The sequence below is a fragment of the Globicephala melas genome, chromosome 19, assembly GCF_963455315.2.
Source record: "Globicephala melas chromosome 19, mGloMel1.2, whole genome shotgun sequence".
Taxonomy (NCBI): Eukaryota; Metazoa; Chordata; class Mammalia; order Artiodactyla; family Delphinidae; genus Globicephala; species Globicephala melas.
In genome coordinates, this window is record NC_083332.1 from 758,724 (window position 1) to 780,592 (window position 21,869).

General features: G+C 45.7%; 1 protein-coding gene across 1 annotated transcript; it reads right to left on the reverse strand.

The window, feature by feature from the left end:
* Positions 1-4,136: 4,136 nt before the first annotated feature.
* ZNF671 (zinc finger protein 671) lies at positions 4,137-21,356 on the reverse strand. The gene is made up of 4 exons (XM_030848259.2): positions 21,054-21,356; positions 7,414-7,540; positions 6,674-6,796; positions 4,137-6,058 (listed from the first exon to the last, which is right to left on the reverse strand). Exons 1-4 carry the CDS (start codon positions 21,123-21,125, stop codon positions 4,845-4,847), a joined length of 1,536 nt encoding a protein of 511 aa, XP_030704119.1. The 5' UTR covers positions 21,126-21,356; the 3' UTR covers positions 4,137-4,844.
* Positions 21,357-21,869: the final 513 nt, after the last annotated feature.

Here is a 21,869-nt window from a genome sequence, read left to right on the forward strand (position 1 = left end):
TTCACATAGAGGCTTTAACAAAATTCGCCCAGCAAGACTTAAACGATAGTAATCAAGCCATTAGCTTGCTCAATTTGGAAGTCTCCATGATAAAAGTGATCCTACAGAATTGCATGGCCCTCTATATATCAACTGCTTCCCAAGGGGGAACTTGTGCTATGATCCATGATGAATGTTGTGTTTTTATAAAGTCTGATGAGTCTTTTTTTTTTTCTTTTTTGTGGGCCATTTTTTTAAAACTCTTGATTGAATTTGTCACAATATTGCTTCTGTTTTATATTTTGGTTTTTTGGCTGCAAGGCATGTGGGATCTTAGCTTCCTGGCGAGGGATCGAACCCACACCCCCTGCATTGGAAGGTGAAGTCTTAACCACTGGACCACCAGGGAAGTCCCTGATGAGTCTTCTAAGATAACCCATCTTATAATATATGAAGAATCAAATTTCCACTCTGATTGATACCAGTTTGTGGGAAATACTGGGAAAATGGCTTGGTTCAGGAGGATCTTGGCTTAAATCTTTACTAATCATATTATTACTCCTATTGGCAATTTTAATTCCAATAATGCATTACAGTCAGAGTGAGGCAACAACCATACATAATGTCTGCCCATAAATTCCTTCATAAACCATGCTTTCACCTGCAAGCCTTCTATAGTATTACCATATTTCTTTAATTATATTGCCCTCTAAGTTTTTTGTTAGCTATTTAAGTTATAACAATACACTGATCATCAGGGCCTAGCAACTATAAATTTTTTTACGTCCTCACGTCTTTGTATTACCAATATCAATAAAAGTGAACTTGGGGTCCCATCTGGAGTTCATGAGACCCTGGCCTGCCTATTGCTCAGTCATAATCCTCCACATTTCCCTGGCTGGTTATAATCAGAACAGGTTCTGAAAAGATTAGATTCCTCCTTTTTATAATCTTAATACTTAAAAAATTAGTTAAGACTAGGATGAATTGAATCTGTCCCAGTTATTTGAACAGATTACCTATTGTTTTTTACAGTGATCCATCACAATTTTTGTAGCCACTCCATCTATCTTCTTGTTAATGTCACTTTTAACGAACCACCTGAACATTTTTTTCTGATTCAATTCTGAGGTTTCTTTCATCTTATTTATATTGTTACCTTTCTTCTGAATAATCCTTACCTTTCTCCCCAGCATTAAGCCCTCCTCAACAGAGCTGACTAAGGAGATCCATAACATCATGCCTCACATCATACTGTCTCCCATTTTGTTTTTGTTTTTGGCCATGCCGCGCAGCTTGTAGGAATTGACCCCGAGTCATCGGCAGTGAAAGCGCAGTCTTAACCACTGGACCGCCAGGGAATTCCCTGGTCTCCGGTTTTATCGTGGTGTCAATCATCAGCTGGCTCAGAGGGAGGGAGATAAAAGGTACAGTATCATTCTGAATCATGGGGTGCCATTTACAGCTCTAATATCCTCTAGCTGCTTCCTTGATGGCTATATTTTTGCTAGAATAGGGGGTGGGAAGCAGCCAAGGAACCATATTCTTGGCTGACATCCCCTCAGTGTATTTTTTTAAATTTATTTATTTATGGCTGTGTTGGGTCTTCGTTTCTGTGCGAGGGCTTTCTCCTGTTGTGGCAAGCGGGGGCCACTCTTCATCGCGGTGCGCGGGCCTCTCACTATCGTGGCCTCTCTTGTTGCGGAGCACAGGCTCCAGACGCGCAGGCTCAGTAGTTGTGGCTCACGGGCCTAGTTGCTCCGCGGCATGTGGGATCTTCCCAGACCAGGGCTCAAACCCGTGTCCCCTGCATTGGCAGGCAGATTCTCAACCACTGCGCCACCAGGGAAGCCCGTCAGTGTATTTTTTTTAATTTATTTATTTGGCTGTGCGGGGTCTTCGTTGCAGCCTGCAGGATCTTTTTGTTTTTGTTTTTAGTTGCAGCATGCATACAGGATCTAGTTCCCTGACAAGGGATTGAACTTGCGCCCCCTGCACTGGGAGCCTGGAGTCTTTAACCACTGGACTGCCAGGGAAGTCCCCCTCAGTGTATTTCATTTGCAATCCATTTAGCAGGACCTACAGACTCCACATCTCACATATGTTTCTCCTCCTAGTCTTGAGTGCAGCTCTTGTGCAAACTCAACCCAGGGATGCCCTGGAAACCAGCCTGTTAACAAAAATCCTTCCTCACCACCCTCTGTCTTTCTTTCTGCACAACAACCACTTAGTCATTATTTGAATTAAAATAAGGGGTCGTATCAAATATTGTATTCTTATCACCAAGTGCAAACCTTTCACAAGTATTTTTTTAATTAATTAATTTATTTATTTATTTTTGGCTGCATTGGGTCTTCATTGCTGCGTGCAGGCTTTCTCTAGTTGCAGCGAGCGGTGCGCGGGCTTCTCATTGTGGTGACTTCTGTTGCGGGACACGGGTTCAGGCGCATAGGCTTCAGTAGTTGTGGCTCCCAGGCTCTAGAGCGCAGGCTCAGTAGTTGTGGCGCATAGGCTCAGTTGCTCCACGACATGTGAGATCTTCCTGGACCAGGGATCGAACCTGTGTACCCTGCATTGGCAGGCAGGTTCTTAACCATTGCGCCACCAGGGAAGTCCCCACAAGTATTATAATTGAAGATATTTTCAAGACTCCACAGAGCGGACTCCTATGAGGTTTTCTTAAAAGCAAAGCATGGGAGGGACTTCCTTGGTGACCCCCGGCTTCCACTGCAGGGGGCACAGTTCAATCCCTGGTTCGGTAACTAATATCCCACATGTTGCACAGCACGGACAAAAAAAATAAAGCAAAGCATGTGACATAGAAAGACAAAGAAAATGCAAGACTATATTGGGGGTCAGAGACCTCCAGGCAGTTTCCCAGACTCTTATTCACACAGTGCTGTGAGTCACTTCCAAATTAAGCCACAGACATCTGAGTGGTGAACTGTGGCTTGAGGAGAGCTCAAGTCAGAAGATACCAGCAGGGATTTTTATGCCCTTCTGGTAACAGTCGAGCCAGACTGCATAAACATTACCATTAGCAATCAAAGTGACCCTAGAGTTGTCACAGGATCTTTGGATATTAAACAACACAAAATAAATCCTGCTGTCCTTATCTTAGCAAAGGGTCAAAGCCAGATATTCAGAAGTCCCTAGAGATAAAGTTAGAACTTTTCCAGTCCAGTTTTAAACAAATTCTACCTTACATGAAACAAGTGCACAATATATCAAAATTTATGGGATGCTGCTGATATAGTACTACTTACAGGGAAACTTATGGAATAAATGACTACATTAGAAGGGGGTTCTCAAATAAATGACACAGTCCACCTTAAGAAAATAGAAAGGACAAGCTAAATCCTACAGGCAGCCCTATAATAAACCTCTTTCAATGGGAGTCACCAAAAACACTGGATAAGTCACAAAACCCACATCTCTGGAATCCTAGATCTCCATTCTCTCAACTATTTTCCTGCCTGCACAGCAATAGCCTTGACTTGATTCACTGAATCTAAGGGAATCCACAAAATGTTTATAGATTGTCCTGCAAGTGATATTGACCATAGGATAGATAATAGCTCTGAAGGTCCTGACAATTTCTGTACCTTCTCATCCTACACAGCCATAGCAGGAGAATATCTTAGCAGGTACCTTTAGCAGGTATATCTCTCTAGGGTGTTGTAATCTCTCCAACTACTTATTATTCACACCCAATGTTTCTGAACCATATGGTTTCCACCTGGCTCTTGTAGGTCTTCCAGCCAGTGACACCTGCCTACCGAATTCTGAACTCAGGCTCCTTGGCAGGTACCAGAGGCCAGCTGCCTCTTAATAATGCTTGGGAATAGGAAACATTCTATAGGAACAAGGGACCAACTGCTCTTCTTCATACTTACTTATGGACCCACAAATAAAACTAGCCTCCAGGCCACATGGTATGTCTCACAGAGCCCTGAAGTCATTCCTAGAAGGTCTTGGGTAGCAATGCAAATTGGGCCAATAGTGGACAGCTATTCTTTGCCATCATGCTGTCCTCTCTGAAGCACAGAAAACCAAGGATTCCCACAAAATCTGTTTATCATTTCATGCTGGTAGAACACAGTTGTGTCCTCAACACACTCCACACAATGAACAGAGCCCTCAAGATTAAAGGCAGCTCAGAGTAAGGACTTTATTATTGTACAAACACGAGCAAATGTGGGACACAGAGTTCCAGGGTTGTGGGACTTGGAGACTGTATACATCCACAATGAGACCAAGAAATACACGAAGGTATATCTCTGCAAGCTCCCTGGAGAGCCCATCTTATGAGCTGATTCTTTCCACACCTAAGCCAGTCAAAGGGTGAAAATGACGCCCCCTGTAGGCCACTGAGGCCAGTCATGACTCCTTCCAGGGACTGGAGAGATGGCAGAGGTCTGCCTGACTAAGCTTGTAACTGACACACCCTGTGGGACTTTGACAGATGGGAACAGCAGGATGCCTTCTACCAACTGGGAAAGGCACTAAGCAGTTTAGAATGTGCGCCACAGCTTCTAAAAGCACCTCACGTGTGTGGCACTCATCAGGAATCTTCCTGTTGTGGATGTTTGTATGTATGAGGTTTCACTTCTGACTGACGGCTCTCTCACAAAACCCACATTCAGGGCTTCACTCTGGGGACAGTTGTTAGGTTGAACAAGGAGACAGCACATTCCCTGTACTCTAAAGCCTTTGTCCAGCATGGACTTCCTGTGCCGAATAAGGTTTGGCCTTTGGGTGAAGGCTTTCCCACGTCTGCTGCACTCACAAGCACTGCTAGATACTCTCAAGTGTACAGCAAGTTGGGAGTGCTGGCTAAAAGGCTTCCTGCACTCACTGTACTCTCACGGCCTTTCTCCAGTGTGAGTCCTCTGGTGGAGAACAAGTGTGTGTCTGTGGTTGAAGTCCTTCCCACACTCCCTGCACTCAGAGGACCTTTCTCCAGTGTGAACCTTCCAGTGCCGAATAAGGTTTGGCCTTTGGGTGAAGGCTTTCCCACATCTGCTGCACTCGTAAGGCTTTTCTCCAGAGTGAACTTTTTGGTGCTGAACGAGTTTGGAGATGCAGCTAAAGGCTTTCCCACATCTGCTGCATTCATAATCACTGCTATGAATTCGCCAGTGTACGTTAAGGTGGGAGCTTTGACTGAAGGACTTCCCGCACTCCCTGCACTCATAAGGCCTTTCTCCAGTGTGAGTCCTCTGGTGCAGAACCAGTGTGTGTCTGCGGTTGAATTCTTTCCCACACTCACTGCACACATAAGGCTTTGCTCCTGTGTGAACCTCCTGGTGTCGAATGAGGTTAGACTTGCTGCTAAAGAATTTTCCACAGTTACTGCACTGATAGAGCCTTTCACCTGTGTGAACTCGCCTGTGTTCAACAAGACCAGAGACTTGTCTAAAGAACTTCCCACACTCACTGCACTCAAAAGGCCTTTCTCCAGTGTGGACTGTCTGATGTTTAAAAAGGTCACAGCTTTGGCTAAAGAATTTCCCACATTGGCTGCACTCATAAGGCCTTTCTCCAGTGTGGATTCTCTGGTGCCTTGCAAGTGTGTCTTTCCGAGTGAACACTTTCCCACATTCACTACATTTATGAAGCTTCTGTCCAGTGCTAAGGGCTCCCCCAAGCTCAGTGCTCTTATGGGGCTTCATTCTGTCATGAGAAACCTGGTGCTGAAGGCCAGAGGTGGCTGGTAAGTCCACTCTGCCCTCACCATGTATGTAGGTCTTCTCTGGCACACAGATTCTGCAGCTTTTCACAGTGTCCCTGCCCTCATCCCTCCTGAAGAATTTCTCTCCACTGTGTTGCTTGTGGTGCTGGTGAAGGTCTGCACTGAACCAGAACTGCTTCCCATGTGCCTCACATATGTGTGGTTCCTGCCTGGCTTTCCCCCATGGGTATTCAGTCAGATGTAAGAAGTCTTTCAATATTGGGCCAGACATGTCACATGGGTGGGTTTTCAGACCTGCCACAGGAGTCCTGAACTGTGACACTCCTTCTAAATAAACACTCTGCTCAGAGGAAACAGCCTCAGCCTCCACTCCACACCAACAACCTGAAAGCAGAGAAGTGCCCAATGAGATGCATGTTGACTTTGAAGGAGGGGACAACCCCATCATAAATGTATCTGACACACCGAGGATAAGTCCATGGGACCGTTTACAGGACAGAGAGGCAGGGATAGGTTGAGGAAGGGATTGCTATGCAGTGCAGGGCCTCTGAAGGTCACAGAATGGGGGAGGCCTCCTGAAGGCAAGGACATGAGGGCAGAATGAGGACAGAATAGAGCAAACAGTTTCCAGTAGGACGTTGGCTGTTGGGACAGGCGAGTGCTAGGCAGAAGGGCATGTCCAGGCCCAGGAAACTCCAATCACAAGTAAGCAGCTGGTGTTCAAAGATTACTGAAGGATATGTGCACATCTCGTGACACATTAAGTGCAGGCCAATGTTGCAGACGAATGCGGAGTGAGCAGTAAGGAGGTATGGATGCAAGGTGGATGCCAGGGGCTAGAAGTCAGACTAGAAATAAGTCACAGTGTCCAGAATGGGGAAGGACATGTAGAAACACTGTGTGTCCACAGGCCTTGAAATCAAACACAGGTGGAAACAGTCAATATCTCTGGATTTGAACCCAACCTTGACATCATGCCCTTCCTTGGTGTCCACTCACCAGGTCCAGGTCCCTTCTGAACCTCTTTCTCTGTGGCTGGAGTCATATCCACCTGGGCAGGCATCCAGGGCTCCTCCCCTTGCTCCAGCTGCGTGACTAAATATGATCTGGAGGATGTAATTCCTAAGCGAAACCCAGCACTGGTGAGTACTGGCTCAGAGAAACCCACCCTATGACAGACCATAAGTTAAAGAATAATAATTATTACTGGGACTTCCCTGGCAGTCCAGTGGTTAAGACCCTGTGCTTCCACTGCACGGGGTGTGGGTTCAATCCCTAGTCAGGGAACTAAGATCCTGCATGCCACACTACTCAGCCAAAATAATAATAATAATTATAATTATTACAAAAAGAACCATGAAGGAAGCATCCAAGAGTCTACATAAGTAGTGACTATGTGAGTGCCTGTAACTCCTGGTATAATGGAGCCCCAGAAAATGTCACCTGGAGGAAAGGGGCAGAACCTTGGGCACAGGGGTGTCATAATTCTAGACAGATTCACCAGCCCAGAAAGTGACCAAGACTATGGGTTCCATTGGGAAAACTATATCTTGTGACCCCCAAACCTTTTGCTGCGTGGCTTCGGGGCTGCTCAGTAAGAAGTGAGGACACACCATCGAGCATAGCCCTGGCAACCATGACACCTACTCCAGGAAACATGGCAAGAAAGCTGTGTGGGAAGGACAGAGTGGTCCCTGTGGGAAAGGAGAAAGGAGATGGAGTTGGTGTGAGGGTCTTACCCAGGGAGGCTAAAAGTGCAAAGTTCTCCAACATCACATCCCGGTACAGGAGTCTCTGATCCTCATCAAGGAGCACCCATTCTTCCCGGGAGAAGTACACAAACACGTCCTCAGAGATGGCACAGCCCTGCAAAGATGGGGACAGCAAGGTCCATGAAAAGTGTCTCAAGTGAGTATCCCCACTCTACCTACGCACAACAATGTCTTGCTCACCCATGTCCCGAGGTCCCCAAGTCAAACGAAGTACCAGGCATTGATACCATCGGTCCTTTCTCTCTCCTGACTACCCCCAGTGATCACTGTGTCAGCCCACAGCAACAACAAGCAGGTTGGGAGATAGATGCCATTTAAGCTCTGAGCCTGGCCCAGTTCCCCTGGGGAACCCCACAGCATACTCCCTGGACATACTTCCTAAACCTGCACTCACTCTTTTCACTTAAGCCCCTCAAAACAGGGTCCTAGGCCAATCAGTTTACACTCCCTCCTCTCCTGCACATCACTCTTTGGACCATGCCTGCCTCACATCTTCAGCTACCTAAAACCAACTTTCTGGCCCACACCACAGACATTACCCTGGACTCCCCAGATGTCACTCTGTACACAGCATGGAGAGAACACTTGGCAATACAATCAGGATGCTATCTTGTCCCAAACCTCCAGTGGCCCCCACTGCCAAAGCCCCCATTCCTGCTTTAAAACCCTCCCAATCTGGCCCTTTTCCTTTCTTCAAATCACGGGCACCCAGAACCACATGCACACCTCAGTTACTCTGAGCCCTCTTCCATTTCTCAGTTGTACACTGTATTAAGTTTCCTATTACTGCTGTAACAAATCACTAGTAGCTCGGTGGCTTAAATCAACTCAAATTTATCATCTTACATCTGGAGGTTGTAAGTCCAAAATGGGCTTCACTAGGCTAAAGATCAAAATGTCAGCAGGATTGGGACTTCCCTGGTGGCACAGTGGTTAAGAATCCACCTTCCAATGCAGCGAGCCTGGGTTCGACCCCTGGTCAGGGAACTAGATTTCACATGCATGCCACAACTAAGAGTTTGCATGCCACAACTAAGGAGCCTGCCTGCCGAAACTAAGACCAAAAAAAAAAAAAAAATGATGTCAGCAGCATTATATTCCTTCTGGCAGCTCCACAGAAGAATCTGTTTCCTTAGCTTTTCTAGCTTCTAAAAAACCACCTGCATCCTTGAGTCCTTGCCCCTTCCTCCATCGGCAAAGTCAGCAACTATCATTCTGACATCTGTTTCATTCCTCAAATCTCCTTCTTTGATTCTGATCCTCCTGTGATTACACTGGGTCCACGGGATAACCCAGGATAATATGTCCATCTCAAGATCATTAGCTTAATCACATATATAAAGTCCCTGTTGCGGGACTTCCCTGGTGGCACAGCGGTTAAGACTTCGCGCTCCCAATTCAGGGGGCCTGGGTTCGTTCCCTTGTCAGGGAACTAGATCCCACATGCGTTCGGCAACCAAGAGTTTGGACAACTAAGGAGCAGTGAGCCTCAACTAAGGAGCCTGCCTGCTGCAACTAAGACCCAGCACAACCAAATAAATAAATAAACATTAAAAAAAAAAGTCCCTGTTGCCATGTGAGATAACACGTCCGAAGCTTCTAGGGATTAGATAATGGACATCTTTGGGAGGTCATTAAGCTGCTTATCACATACATGTTGTCCCCACACCAGTCACAACTTTCCTACACCTAATTATCTGAAAATTAACTTTACAACAGACCTCCCCATTTCAGTGGCTGGCATTTTCATCCTTCCAGCAGCTAAACCCAAAGCTTTGGGTCATCTCTCCTTTACTTCCTTCTCTCACAATCCACTTCAGAAAATAAAATCAGCCTTAGTAAAGTATCAGCATGAGAACACAACCTCTGTGCCACCTTCACAGCAATCACTCTGGTGCAGCCCATCAATGCTCATTTAGACTGCTGCAGTAGTCTCCTCCCTGATTTCCCTGTGGTGTGACCATATATAAAAATAAAATTCTCACCTATAACCTCTGCAGCAACTGAACCGAAACGGTCAGAAATCTCATAAAAACTGCCTTCCTGGGACTTCCATGGTGGCACAGTGGTTAAGAATCCTCCTGCCAATGGAGGGGACACAGGTTCAAGCCCTGGTCCGGGAAGATCCCACATGCCGCGGAACAACTAAGCCCGTGCGCCACAACTACTGAGCTTGTGCTCTAGAGCCTGCATGCCACAACTACTGAAGCCCATGCCCCTAGAGCCCATGCCCCGCAACAAGAGAAGCCACCACCATGAGAAGCCCGCGCACTGCAACGAAGAGCGGCCCCCACTCGCCTCAACTAGAGAAAGCCCGTGCATAGCAACAAAGACCCAAAGGACCCAAAAAATAAATATATATATAAATTTATTTTAAAAAACCCCAAAACTGCCCTCTTCCCTTTACACCCATTTCCAACTTAGGGGCCAGTCAGCTTTCCCTCTCCCCTGCCCTCGAGCCTCAGCCAAAGGCAAGTGATGATGCCCAACCCCCTTGCTATTAGCAAGCTCTGAATAAATGTGAATAATTTCCACACCTACCATCACTCCGTCTCCACCATCACTCTAGCCCTTCACTGTCTGTTCTCTCTGCTGCCAGAGGAAGACTGCTGAGACTCTGCTCCACTTTCCCCATGGCTCCCATCATCCTCAGAATAGAGGGCAAGACGGTCAGCTGGCCATTTCAGGCCTGAAACCTGTCCCCATGTTGTCTCCCCCAGAAAGGAAAGAGACTAATTGTTTGTTGGACACTCACAGCTCAGCTTCAACTCCAAGCATCTGAACATGCCTGGGACGCCTTCCATCCCTCATCTCTCTGGGTTCTACAGAAACTTCTCCATGTAACGATGGCTTAGACGGAGACTGCCTCCTCAGAGCCTGCAGACACAACTGCTGGGACAGGGGAGAGCAAAGACACGTAATCCCACATATTGGGAAGGTGAGGGCTCAGCTATCAGCTTGGCCACTGTCATTGGAGCCTGTGGGCAAAAGGGATGGGAACAGCCCATATCACACCAGGGGATGGAGGTGCTATTCCCGTCTCCAGGATTCTACAACCCCAGAAACGAGATGGGGTACCGGAAGCCCTGCCCCAAAGTGAAGTGCTCACAGAAAAAGGCCCCTCTCCTGGGCCATGATTGGCAGAGAGCTGACACCCTGTGGCACTGAGAATTCTGGGTACTGCAGTCTCCACCTTGACACCAGGTGTTGAGGGGCAGCCTGTGGTCAGAAGGTGGAAGGCAAAGGAATTGAGTGCCTACTGTCTTAGCCTGCCAGTTGCTCCCAAGCCTCAGGCTGCATTTCATACCTCAGAGTCTCTGTAACTGGATGAGGTTGGTACCAAACCCAAGTTCAGCTGCTCGCCACTCGAAAAGCCAATACTCAACAAACAAGTGTTGGTGGAAAAGGAAAAGTTGCTTTATTCAGGAGGCCAGCAATCTGGGAAGCTGGTGGACTAATGTCCTAAGACCATCTCCAAGTTGCTGGTTAGGAGACAGAGGTTTTAAAGGCCATGTGAGGGAGGGGCTGCAGGGTGCATGATCCACTTGTGTTCAATTCTCAGATTGGTTGGCATCAAGGTGAAGTTTCGAGCATCAGCAATCTTCTGGTTTCAACCCGTCTGGGGACTACGTGCTTGCGGTCAGCAGTTTTCCTCCGGTGGGGGTCGGCTTCATATAAAATCTCCAGTGCGCGCTTCATATCCTGAGCGTGATACAACGCTAGCTGTTTTGGAGGTTCACAGCCTGCAAATCCCAGCCTCATCCTTCCGAATTTGGGACCCAAGGCCAGCAGTTTCACCTCCATGTTGTGAAATGTAAAATGAAGATAAAACCTCCCTAGCAGACCTCTGTGAAATTGTTTAAATATTCCTCAAACATAAACGTCCATTCACTAAAACAGCAGAAAAAAATAGTGCCCATACCTTGGTGAGGTTAAGTATCAAGTGATTAAACCAGTGCAAGGTGCATGATTAGTGCTGAATACATGGTCCTTATCATCACAAACCTGGGCTCTCAGGTATCCATGTCGTAGGAGGTGAGTCAAGGCTGCCTACTTGCAGCATCTGTCAAAATTCACATACACAGGGCTTCCCTGGTGGCGCAGTGGTTGAGAGTCCGCCTGCCGATGCAGGGGACACGGGTTCGTGCCCCGGTCCGGGAAGATCCCACATGCCGCGGAGCAGCTGGGCCTGTGAGCCACGGCCGCTGAGCCTGCGCGTCCGGAGCCTGTGCTCCGCAACAGGAGAGGCAACAACAGTGAGAGGCCCACGTACCGCGAAAAAAAAAAGAAAAGAAAAAGAAAAAATTCACATACACATACCCTGAACCTACGAGTAACCTTAACAGGAATGATTTAAAATTTTACAGGATAGCAGTGTACAATCTGTGCCATTTAAAATTATTTCAAGAAAAAAATAATCACACATACAGAATGACGTTATCAATTTCAGGTAGCCAGTTGCACTAGGGATATGTTCTAGACAAGATGATTCAAGATTTACAGTTTAAGAAATATTTTCCTGGGACTTTCCTGGCGGTACAGTGGTAAAGAATCCGCCTTACAGTGCAGGGGATGAGGCTTCGATTCCTGGTCAGGGAACTAAGATCCCACATGCTGTGGGGCAGCTAAGTCCATGCGCCACAACTACTGCGCTCGTGTGCCTCAACTAGAGAGTCTGCATGCCACAAACTACAGAGCCCACATGCTCTGTAACCTACGTGCCACAGCTACAGAGCCTGCGTGCCACAACTAGAGAGAAACCCACACGCTGCAATGAAAGATCCCACATACCACAACTAAGACCCGATGCAGCCAAAATAAATAAATAAATAAATAATCTAAAAAAATTTTTCCCTCAGGAGTAAGTACAGCATAGTGTTGTAGCATAATTCTTCTATATCTTACTTTCAAATTCACAATCTTTGAACTTGCATTAGAACCAATCATGTTGTGTTTGGCTTCAAATTCAATGCAATCTAGCACATGGTGTCCAGTGTCTGACTTCACAGGCTGAGCTCTAGGGGGAGGCTTACCTGGGTTTGCAGCTGGTAACCCCATTACTGATTATAGTACCTTATGCAGAAAGCCTCACTCCTCCAAGCTTCAGTCCCCTCATTTCTGAAACGGGGAAATAACAGTATTCACAGCACATGGTTTTTGGGATTATTACCTGGGGAATTACATGACATCCTCTGGTCATTCTTCCAACAGTGCTTCAAACCCTTCCCAATGGAGGACAGAAAATGACTCCTGACCATCCACATTCTCTTGACTTGATTCAGAGGGTTTCAGGTGCTCAATTCCTCCAGGAACCAGAACCTCACCCCCACCAGACCCCCCCTCCCCCAACTATCCTCAGGTAAACTGGCTCCAGTTGGATCTGTGTAGTAAGTGGAAGCTCAGCCTGAATTCCCATGACTCAAGCTTACCAGATCCAGTCTCCAACAGGATTCCACCACTTGATACTGGGGTCCAAAGTGAGCACTAAACCCTGGGAAAAGGGAAAAAGTGCAGTCACTGAATTCTATGGAAAAGATTGCTCCATTTGTCTAGATCATCTTTAACTTCCCTCAGCAGAAGTGTTTTTGTAGATTTCAACTAAACTTTGAAGTTTTCAGTAATACTGAGAAAATAACTTTGTAGTTTTCAATAAAATACTTAGGAATGAATATAATGAAAGAACATGTACATGTTTCATTATATTCATTCCTAAGTATTTTTTATACTATAGATTTGTAAATTTTAATCATTCAATTTTTGCTTTCTGTGTATTGTTAACATATAGAACACAGTTCATTTACATCTATATCCCTGTCTACCACACACACGTGTATTTATACATATATATAAAGAGAAAGAGAACTGTACACAGCACTTTGCTACATTGTTATGCTAGTGAGTCCTCTGCATCAATTGATATGATATGATTTTTCTTCTTTTTTTTTCTTTAGCCTGTTAATATGTTGGATAACATTCTTTGCTCTTCTAATATTAAACAAACCTGGCACCACTGAAAGAAATCTCTCTTGGTCATGATATATAATTCTTTTTACACACTGCTGAATTTTATTTGCTAATACTATCTTAATGATATTTATATCTATTTTCATGAGGATAGTTCTACTAAAATTTTCAGATGTCTTACAATTTTCTTTACATTCTATTTTTTTTAATTAATTAATTTTATTTATTTATTTTTGGCTGTGTTTGGTCTTCATTGCCACGCGCAGGCTTTCTCTAGTTGTGGCGAGGGGGGCTACTCTTTGTTGCGATGCACAGGCGTCTCACTGCAGTGGCTTCTCTTGTTGTGGAGCACGGGCTCTAGGCACGCGGGCTTCAGTAGTTGCAGTACGTGGGCTCAGTAATTGTGGCTCACGTGTTCTAGAGCACAGGCTCAGTAGTTGTGGCGCACAGGCTTACCTGCTCTGCGGCATGTGGCAGGTGGATTCTTAACCACTGCGCCACAAGGGAAGCCCATCTTTACATTCTATTATGTGTTCTGTAAAGACAGTTGTATTTGGTATGCAGTTCTAAAATATCAATGTGTTTGTAAATCTTGTCATCTGCCTGATAATCACCTTGATTCCTTCTTCCATTGATTGCTCCTATTTTGGTCATTTAGGTTGGAGTTGTATTTGTTGTTCTAACTAATGCGATTTCCTCCTATGCCCTGTGTGTTCATCCCTTGGCAGTTTTAGACATTCAAGATAGTCTTTCACTCTTTGTTTATTTATTTATTTTTTTTGCAGTACGCGGGCCTCTCACTGTTGTGGCGTCTCCCGTTGCGCAGCACAGGCTCCGGACGCCCAGGCTCAGCGGCCATGGCTCACGGGACCAGCCGCTCCGTGGTATGTGGGGTCTTCCCGGACCGGGGAACGAACCCGTGTCCCCTGCATCTGCAGGCGGACTCTCAACCACTGCGTCACCAGGGAAGCCCCAGTCTTTCACTCTTTAAATTTTGGCTGTCACGGGCTTTACAGAATAGAAGGCTGCAATTCTAAAAGAAATACATTCATTAATTTTCGACACAATATATTTTGCTTGTTACTGATACATTTAAATTGTTCTTGTGACTTCCCTGGCAGTCCAGTGGTTAAGACTCCGTGCTTCCAATACAGGGAACACAGGTTCAATCTCACATGCTGCATGGCACGGCCAAAAAAAAGTTAAAAAAAAAATTATTCTTGCCTGTTTCACAAAAATATGCTCCTAATTTATCTTCTATTGGTTTCCTTATTTCTTTTACTCTTTGATACTTAACAGTTCTTTAAAATTTAAATGTCTGTGGATTTTCTAGGATATTTTAAAATTTCTAATTTAGTTTTGCTTTATTTAGAGAATATATTCTATACTGCTTCAATTTTAAAGCTTACTGAAAATTATTTTATGTCCCTAGCATTTGGTTTATCTTGGAGGAATGTACCATGTGTACCTGAAAAGAATGTGTATTCTGCTATAGACTGGAGTAATGTTTTATACATATCTACTGAATCAAGTTAGCTGATGATATTGGTCATGTCTTGTATATCCTTACGGTTTTCCTGCCTATTCTATTAATTATTGAAAGAGTTTTGAAAGCCTGTTCTCAGGTACAAATACATTTAGCATATTCATTCATTCATTCATTCATTCATTTGTGGCAGCACCACATGGCTAGTGGGATCTTTCTTCCCTGACCAGGGATAGAACCTGTGCCGCCTGCAGTAGAAGCACAGAGTCCTAACCACTGGACCACCAGGTAATTCCCCATTTAGCATTTTAAAATCTTCTTGATTTAAATTACTTGTTTAATAAGATGTCCCTATGTTATCTTTGGTAATGTTATTTTTCCTAAAGTTGACATTTTCTTATATTACCATAACCTCTCCAACCCTCTTTTTAAAATAAATTTATTTATTTATTTATTTTTAGCTGCGTTGGGTCTTTGTTGCTGCATGCGGGCTTTCTCTAGTTGCAGTGAGCAGGGGCTACTCTTCGTTGCGGTGTGCAGGCTTCCCATTGCGGTGGCCTTTCATTGCGGAGCACAGGCTCTAGGTGCGCGGGCTTCAGTAGTTGTGGTTCACAGGCTCTACAGCTCAGGCTCAGTACTTGTGGCGCATGGTCGTAGCTGCTCCGTGGCATATGGGATCTTCCCGGACCAAGGCTCAAACTCGTGTCCCCTGCATTGACAGGCAGATTCTTAACCACTGCACCACCAGGGAAGTCCACTTCTCCAACCTTCTTATGGTTAATATTCATGTCTTATTTCATTCCATTCCTTTTAGCATATACTTATGTTTGTAATTAAGGATCATTTGTTATACGTTGCATGGAGTTTGCCCATGCATTTAATACAGTCTGACAATCTCTCCCTATAATTTAAATATATGAGATATTTAAAGCAATAAAACTGAAAAAGAATTGTGGGTACAAATGTATAACTTACTCGCTCTTATCTTCTTAGAAAGGGATAAATCAGACAAAGAATAAGCATATAAATGATATTAAAAATATAACATTCAGGGCTTCCCTGGTGGCACAGTGGTTGAGAATCTGCCTGCCAATGCAGGGGACACGGGTTCGAACCCTGGTCTGGGAAGATCCCACATGCCACGGAGCAACTGGGCCCGTGAGCCACAATTACTGAGCCTAAGCGTCTGGAGCCTGGGCTCCGCAACAAGAGAGGCCGCGATAGTGAGAGGCCTGCGCACCGCGATGAAGAGTGACCCCTGATTGCCACAACTAGAGAAAGCCCTCGCACAGAAGCGAAGACCCAACACAGCCATAAATAAATTTAAAAATTCACGACATGTCAATATTTTAAAAAAATAATAATAATACTATAACATTCAGAAGATACACATTCATCTTGATTTTACACTGTTGAACATTTGAAAAATTACATTCACAAAGGGAAAATGAAGCCACAACACAGATCTCAAGTTTTATGAATTCTCTATGAATATATGTATATTTGTTTACTAGAGCAGTGTAATAATATGATTTATAACAATAAATACGTATTTGGTCTTTTAATTTTTAAAATAAATTTATTTGGCTACGTTGGGACTTTGTTATTGCGCGTGGGCTTTCTCTAGTTGCAGCAAGTGGGGGTTACTCTTTGTTGTGGTGCACGGACTTCTCAATGTAGTGGCTTCTCTTGTTGTGGAGCACGGGCTTCAGTAGTTGTGGCTCACGGGCTCTAGAGCACAGGCTCAGTAGTTGTAGCGCACGGGCTTGGTTGTTCAGCAGCATGTGGGATCTTCCCGGACCAGGGCTCGAACCCGTGTCCCCTGCACTGGCAGACGGATTCTTAACCACTGTGCCACTAGGGAAGTTCCCGTATTTGGTCTTTGTCCAGGTTTTGGGCACAGAACTCCTAAAACCTTAGGTATTTCCTAAGTGAGAAGAGCAATAAAAATGCCCTTATGAGGTTACTTTGGGAAAGCACAAAAGGATGGTGGGGCTGGTTTCCAGGAGAACCAACCACATGATTAGAGGGTTGGAATTTTCAGTCCTACCCCCTGACCTCTGAGGGGGTACAGCGGTCGGAGACTGAGTTCGATCGCCAATGGTCAAGGATGTAATCAATCATGCCTGTGAAATGAAGCCTCCATAAAACCCCAAAAGAATAGGGTTCAGAGAGCTTCCAAGTTGACGAACACATGGAGATGCAGGAAGAGCAATGTGCATGGGAACTCTACACCCTTTCCCCATACCTTTCCCTGTATGCATCTCTTCCATGTGGCTGTTCTTGGGTTATATCTTTTTATAATAAACTGGTAATCTAGTTAGTAAAATGTTTCTCTGAGTTCTGTGAGCCACTATAAGAAAATTGATTGAACCTGAAAAGGAAGCTGTTGGAACCTCCAATCAGTTCAGAAACCCAGGTGAAAACATGGACTTAACGACTGGTGTCTGAAAGGGTGTGTGTGGGGTGGGGTGAGTCTTATGGGACTGAGACCTTAACCTGTGGGATCTGATGCTATCTCTGTGTAAACAGTGTCAGAATTGACTTGAATTATAGGACACTCAGCTGACGTGGGAAAATTGCTTATTGGTGTAAGAAAACCCACCCATACACAATAGAATTGGTGAGACCATAATCTTTAGCAGCCTTTCTCAAATGGGGTTCCATGAGAGAATTTGTGCCCACAGAAAATGGTTTCAGTGGATACTGTCTTAAATACCCGAAGGAAAGTACATGCCTAGGACCAGTCTAAATGCATATAAGAATAATCAGTTCACTACCTACAATGGATTCCTTGGGAAACTAATGCTTAATTCTCTCATAAAATCAATTGGATAGAGTATACAAAGGGAGAATAATATAGGAATTTCAATAACACAAACTATCTTTCCTGGCTGTTTTGTAGCTCATGAAGAAGATCAGAATAATATCACCCCAAAATATGCCTCTTTGACATAAAAATTATTTTGAGCTGAAGGCAGTGAGAAAGAGCAAACACAGAAAAAGCTCCCCCTTTTCTACCTAAAGGCAAGATATAAATTCTCCTTTTATTGGAGACAGATTATCAGCCCAGAGACTGGCACCAAAGGAATCTGCAATCAAACCATACAATATTAGGTTCCTCCTCCATATTTACCTTCTCGGTTTGCTGCCCTTGGAAGCCTAAAACTGCTTTTCTTCATTCTGTCATTTGTCTACAAATTTACTCTTCTTTGTCGAAGATACTAATATAAACTAGAATTCTAAGTCACCAATTCCAGTTACTTTTGGTTTAGGTTTCTCCCATGTGTTGTGTGCTGCACATATTAATATACTGTTTTTCTCATTAGTCTGTTTTTTTCTTAAGGAGACCCAGCTGAAAACCTAAGATTGGCAGAGATAGAGTTTTGCTTCTCCTACACTAATTAAAATTACAAATAGTATACAGAAGTGTGGGCAGAAACATTTCCTGTGTTGGGACAACTTGTTAGAGGAATTCTTTGGTAGGAACTTCCTGTGAGGCAAGAAGCATGTCCTCCTTGGAACATTTAGTCAAGAACAAGGAGACGGACTTCCCTGGTAGTGCAGTGGCTAAGACTCTGTGCTCCCAATGCAGGGGGCCCGGGTTCGATCCCTGGTCAGGGAACTATATCTCACAAGCTGCAATGAAGATCGAAGATCCCGCCACAACTAAGACCCGGAACAACCAAATAAATAAATAAATAACAAAGACTAAAACACAAGGAGGCACCCCAATGTTCACTGCAGCACTATTCACAATAGTCAGGACATGGAAGCAACCTAAATGTTCATAAACAGAGGAATGGATAAAGCTGTGGTACATATATACAATGCATTACTCAGCCATAAAACGGAACGAAATTGGGTTATTTGTAGAGATGTGGATGGACCTAGAGACTGTCATACAGAGTGAAGTAAGTCAGAAAGAGAAAAACAAATATTGTATATTAACATATATATGTGGAATCTAGAAAAATGGTATAGATGATCTTATTTGCAAAGCAGAAATAGAGACACAGACTTTGAGAACAAACGTATGGACACCAAGGAGGGAAAGGGGGTGGTGGTGGGATGAATTGGGAGGTTGGAATTGACATATATACACTATCGATACTATGTATAAAAGAGATAACTAATGAGAACCTGCTGTGTAGCTCAGGGAACTCTACTCAGTGCTCTGCAGTGACCTAAATGGGAAGGAAATCCCAAAAAGGGGAGACATATGTCTACATATAGCTGATTCACTTTGCTGTACAGTAGAAACTAACACAACATTGTAAAGCAACTACCCTCCAATAAAAATTAATTAAACACACACACACACACACACACACACACACACACACACACACCCAGAGGCTGGGACAATCTATCATACGGCATTTGAGAGATTTTGTGGCTTTGGCAAGACTGAGTAAAGTGGAATCACTCCTGACACTGGAGGAGATTTTCAGTGTGTGTTTCTCTTACAACAGGTTGTTCAAAAGCAAGGGTAACTGTCATCAGGCAGCTATTTTACGACACCCCATCTTCTTCTGCCAGGCCAGGTTCCTTGTGCCCTACAAAGCATTCTCCTCATGCAGACACTGGATAAACAGAATGCCCCTCCTTTGTGGAGGGAAGTCTCAGAAATGCCCACCCTCCCCCCCCACCTCCATCCACAGCCCTCCCGTCTCACCCCAAGGACCATTTGAAATAACATACTTAAGATTGCTACCCATGGGACCTCCCTGGTGGCACAGTGGTTAAGAATCATCCTGCCAATGCAGGGGACACATGTTCAATCCCTGGTCTGGGAAGAGCCCACATGCTGCGGAGCAACTAAGCCCGTGTGCCACAACTACTGAGCCCGCACGCTAGAGCCCACGAGCCACAAATACTGAGCCCACGAGCCACAACTACGGAAGCCCGTGCGCCTAAAGCCTGTGCTGCGCAACAAGGGAAGCCACCACAGTGAGAAGCCTGCACACCGCGACAAAGAATAGCCCCCACTCGCCACAACCAGAGAAAGACCATGCGCAGCAACGAAGACCCAACGCAGGCACAAATTTTAAAAATAAATAAATTTATATATAAAAAAAAGGATTGCTACCCCTAAATCTGATCTCCAGGCCTTGACCTAGTCCAGACCACTCTCTACACCCTGTGGACATCTCCAACCCAGCCCCTTCTGCAGAACGCCAGACCTTCCAGTCCAGCTGCTCATGTGACACCTCCACTCTGGGATATCTCAGAATCAACCATGTCCACTCTGAAACCTGCTCCCTAGTTTGACTTCCTGATTTCCGTTTTCAAAATGTCCATGAGGGCTTCCCTAGTGGCGCAGTGGTTGAGAGTCCGCCTGACGACGCAGGGGACACAGGTTCGTGCCCCGGTCCGGGAAGATCCCACATGCCGCGGAGCGGCTGGGCCCTTGAGCCATGGCCGCTGAGCCTGCGCGTCCGGAGCCTGTGCTCCGCAACGGGAGAGGCCGGAACAGTGAGAGGCCCACATACAACGCAAAAAAAAAAAAAAAAAGTCCATGAAAACAAAAACGAAAAAATTTAAAACTTGTTTTTTCACTTACTATCAATCACAGCCTCATCTGATGCAGGAGGAAATGTTGTTGTTGGTATCTTTAAAATAAATCCAGAACCTGATCACTTCTTCCCCCTCTCCTGGCTCTCGAGTCCATCCACCGTCAAAACATTTCTTGAAGCCGCTGCAGTGGCGTCTTTACCAATCTCCACGCATTCATCCTCACATTCCCTGCCCCAACCTAATCTGTTTCGCCCAGCGCAAAATGTGGGATAGTTTTAAAATCTCCACTCAGATCAAGTACTCCTTCTATTCGAAACTCTTATGGCTCCCAGAGCCCTCAGAATGAAAGTACAACTCCTCAACCCAGGTGTGACTCCTCACATCCTGCTCGATGCTGACACGACACGGATCCCCGATCTCCCCAATGCCTCTGGCTCAGTCCGACTTCCAAGCCTTTGCACCTGTCGATCCCTCTGCCTGACCCCCTCTCACACGCACAATCACACTGTCAGAAACAGGGACCCCACAATCCCGGACACCGGGCCTGGGCTGCAGGCACGGGAGCAGGCGCCCCGCACTCGGGGCTTTAGTGTCTGGTGGGGTGAGGGCGCTGAGGGCCCGGAGGAGGAGCGTGTACCTGAGGGGGTTCCCTCAGCGCGGCCGCCGCCATCGGGGTCTGTGGGCGGAGTGCGCAGGGAGAGGCAGGCATCCGGATTGAGAACCTGGATACCGCGGTCCCAAGCCCTGCCCCGGCGGCAGGGTCAAGGCAGGCGTCGCCACCGCCGAACTTTGTCTCGCCTCCGAGCGGGGGGGACAACGCCTACTCACGCGTCTTCCCGATTCCTCCACCCTCGGTCCAGACCAAGCATTCAAGAGCCCCCTAGCGCTTAGATCCTCACAAGAACCGACAAAATGTCTGGTTGCGCCTAAGATGCCGGAAGTCCCGCTCCGACGTCTTCCGCACGCACGGAAACGCCCCTCTCCCGGGTCTTCATTGGACGTGTGGCGCAGAGCCTTCTGGGTAATGTAGTTCTTGGTGAACCATCGGCCTAGGCACAGGTTCAGGTTCAGGGCCTGGGCCTGAGCTCCTGGGGAAAGGCTGGGTACCACAAAAGGAGTTTGTAAGTGGTACACCTAATTCCCGAGGGTGGGCGAGGCTTAGCTCCTCTTCAAGGGCCCGCACGCAGATTCAGTGGATTGCTGTCTGCACTAATTAAATAAGTGTTTGGAGTCATATTATTTCGGATTGTCTGGAAAGCTGCAAAACCAAAAGGACACACCACACCAAGTTTCTCTCGTCCATTCATACCTGGGAGCTAGTAACCATTACCTTGTTGCCTTTTAAATACATTCTGGGGACTTTCCTGGTGGTCCAGTGGGTAAGACTCCACGCTCCCAACGCAGGGGTCCTGTGTTCCATCCCTGGTCGGGGAACTAGATCCCACATGCATGC

Excerpts from the sequence above, each read along its gene's own strand:
- ZNF671 (XM_030848259.2), bottom strand. The coding sequence starts at position 21,125 with ATGCCTGCCTCTCCCTGCGCACTCCGCCCACAGACCCCGATGGCGGCG. Across the intron at positions 7,541-21,053 it reads CGCTGAGGGAACCCCCTCAG|GGCTGTGCCATCTCTGAGGA; the intron begins GTACACGCTCCT and ends CCATCTTTGCAG. Across the intron at positions 6,059-6,673 it reads TCAGAAGGGACCTGGACCTG|GTTGTTGGTGTGGAGTGGAG; the intron begins GTGAGTGGACAC and ends CTCTGCTTTCAG.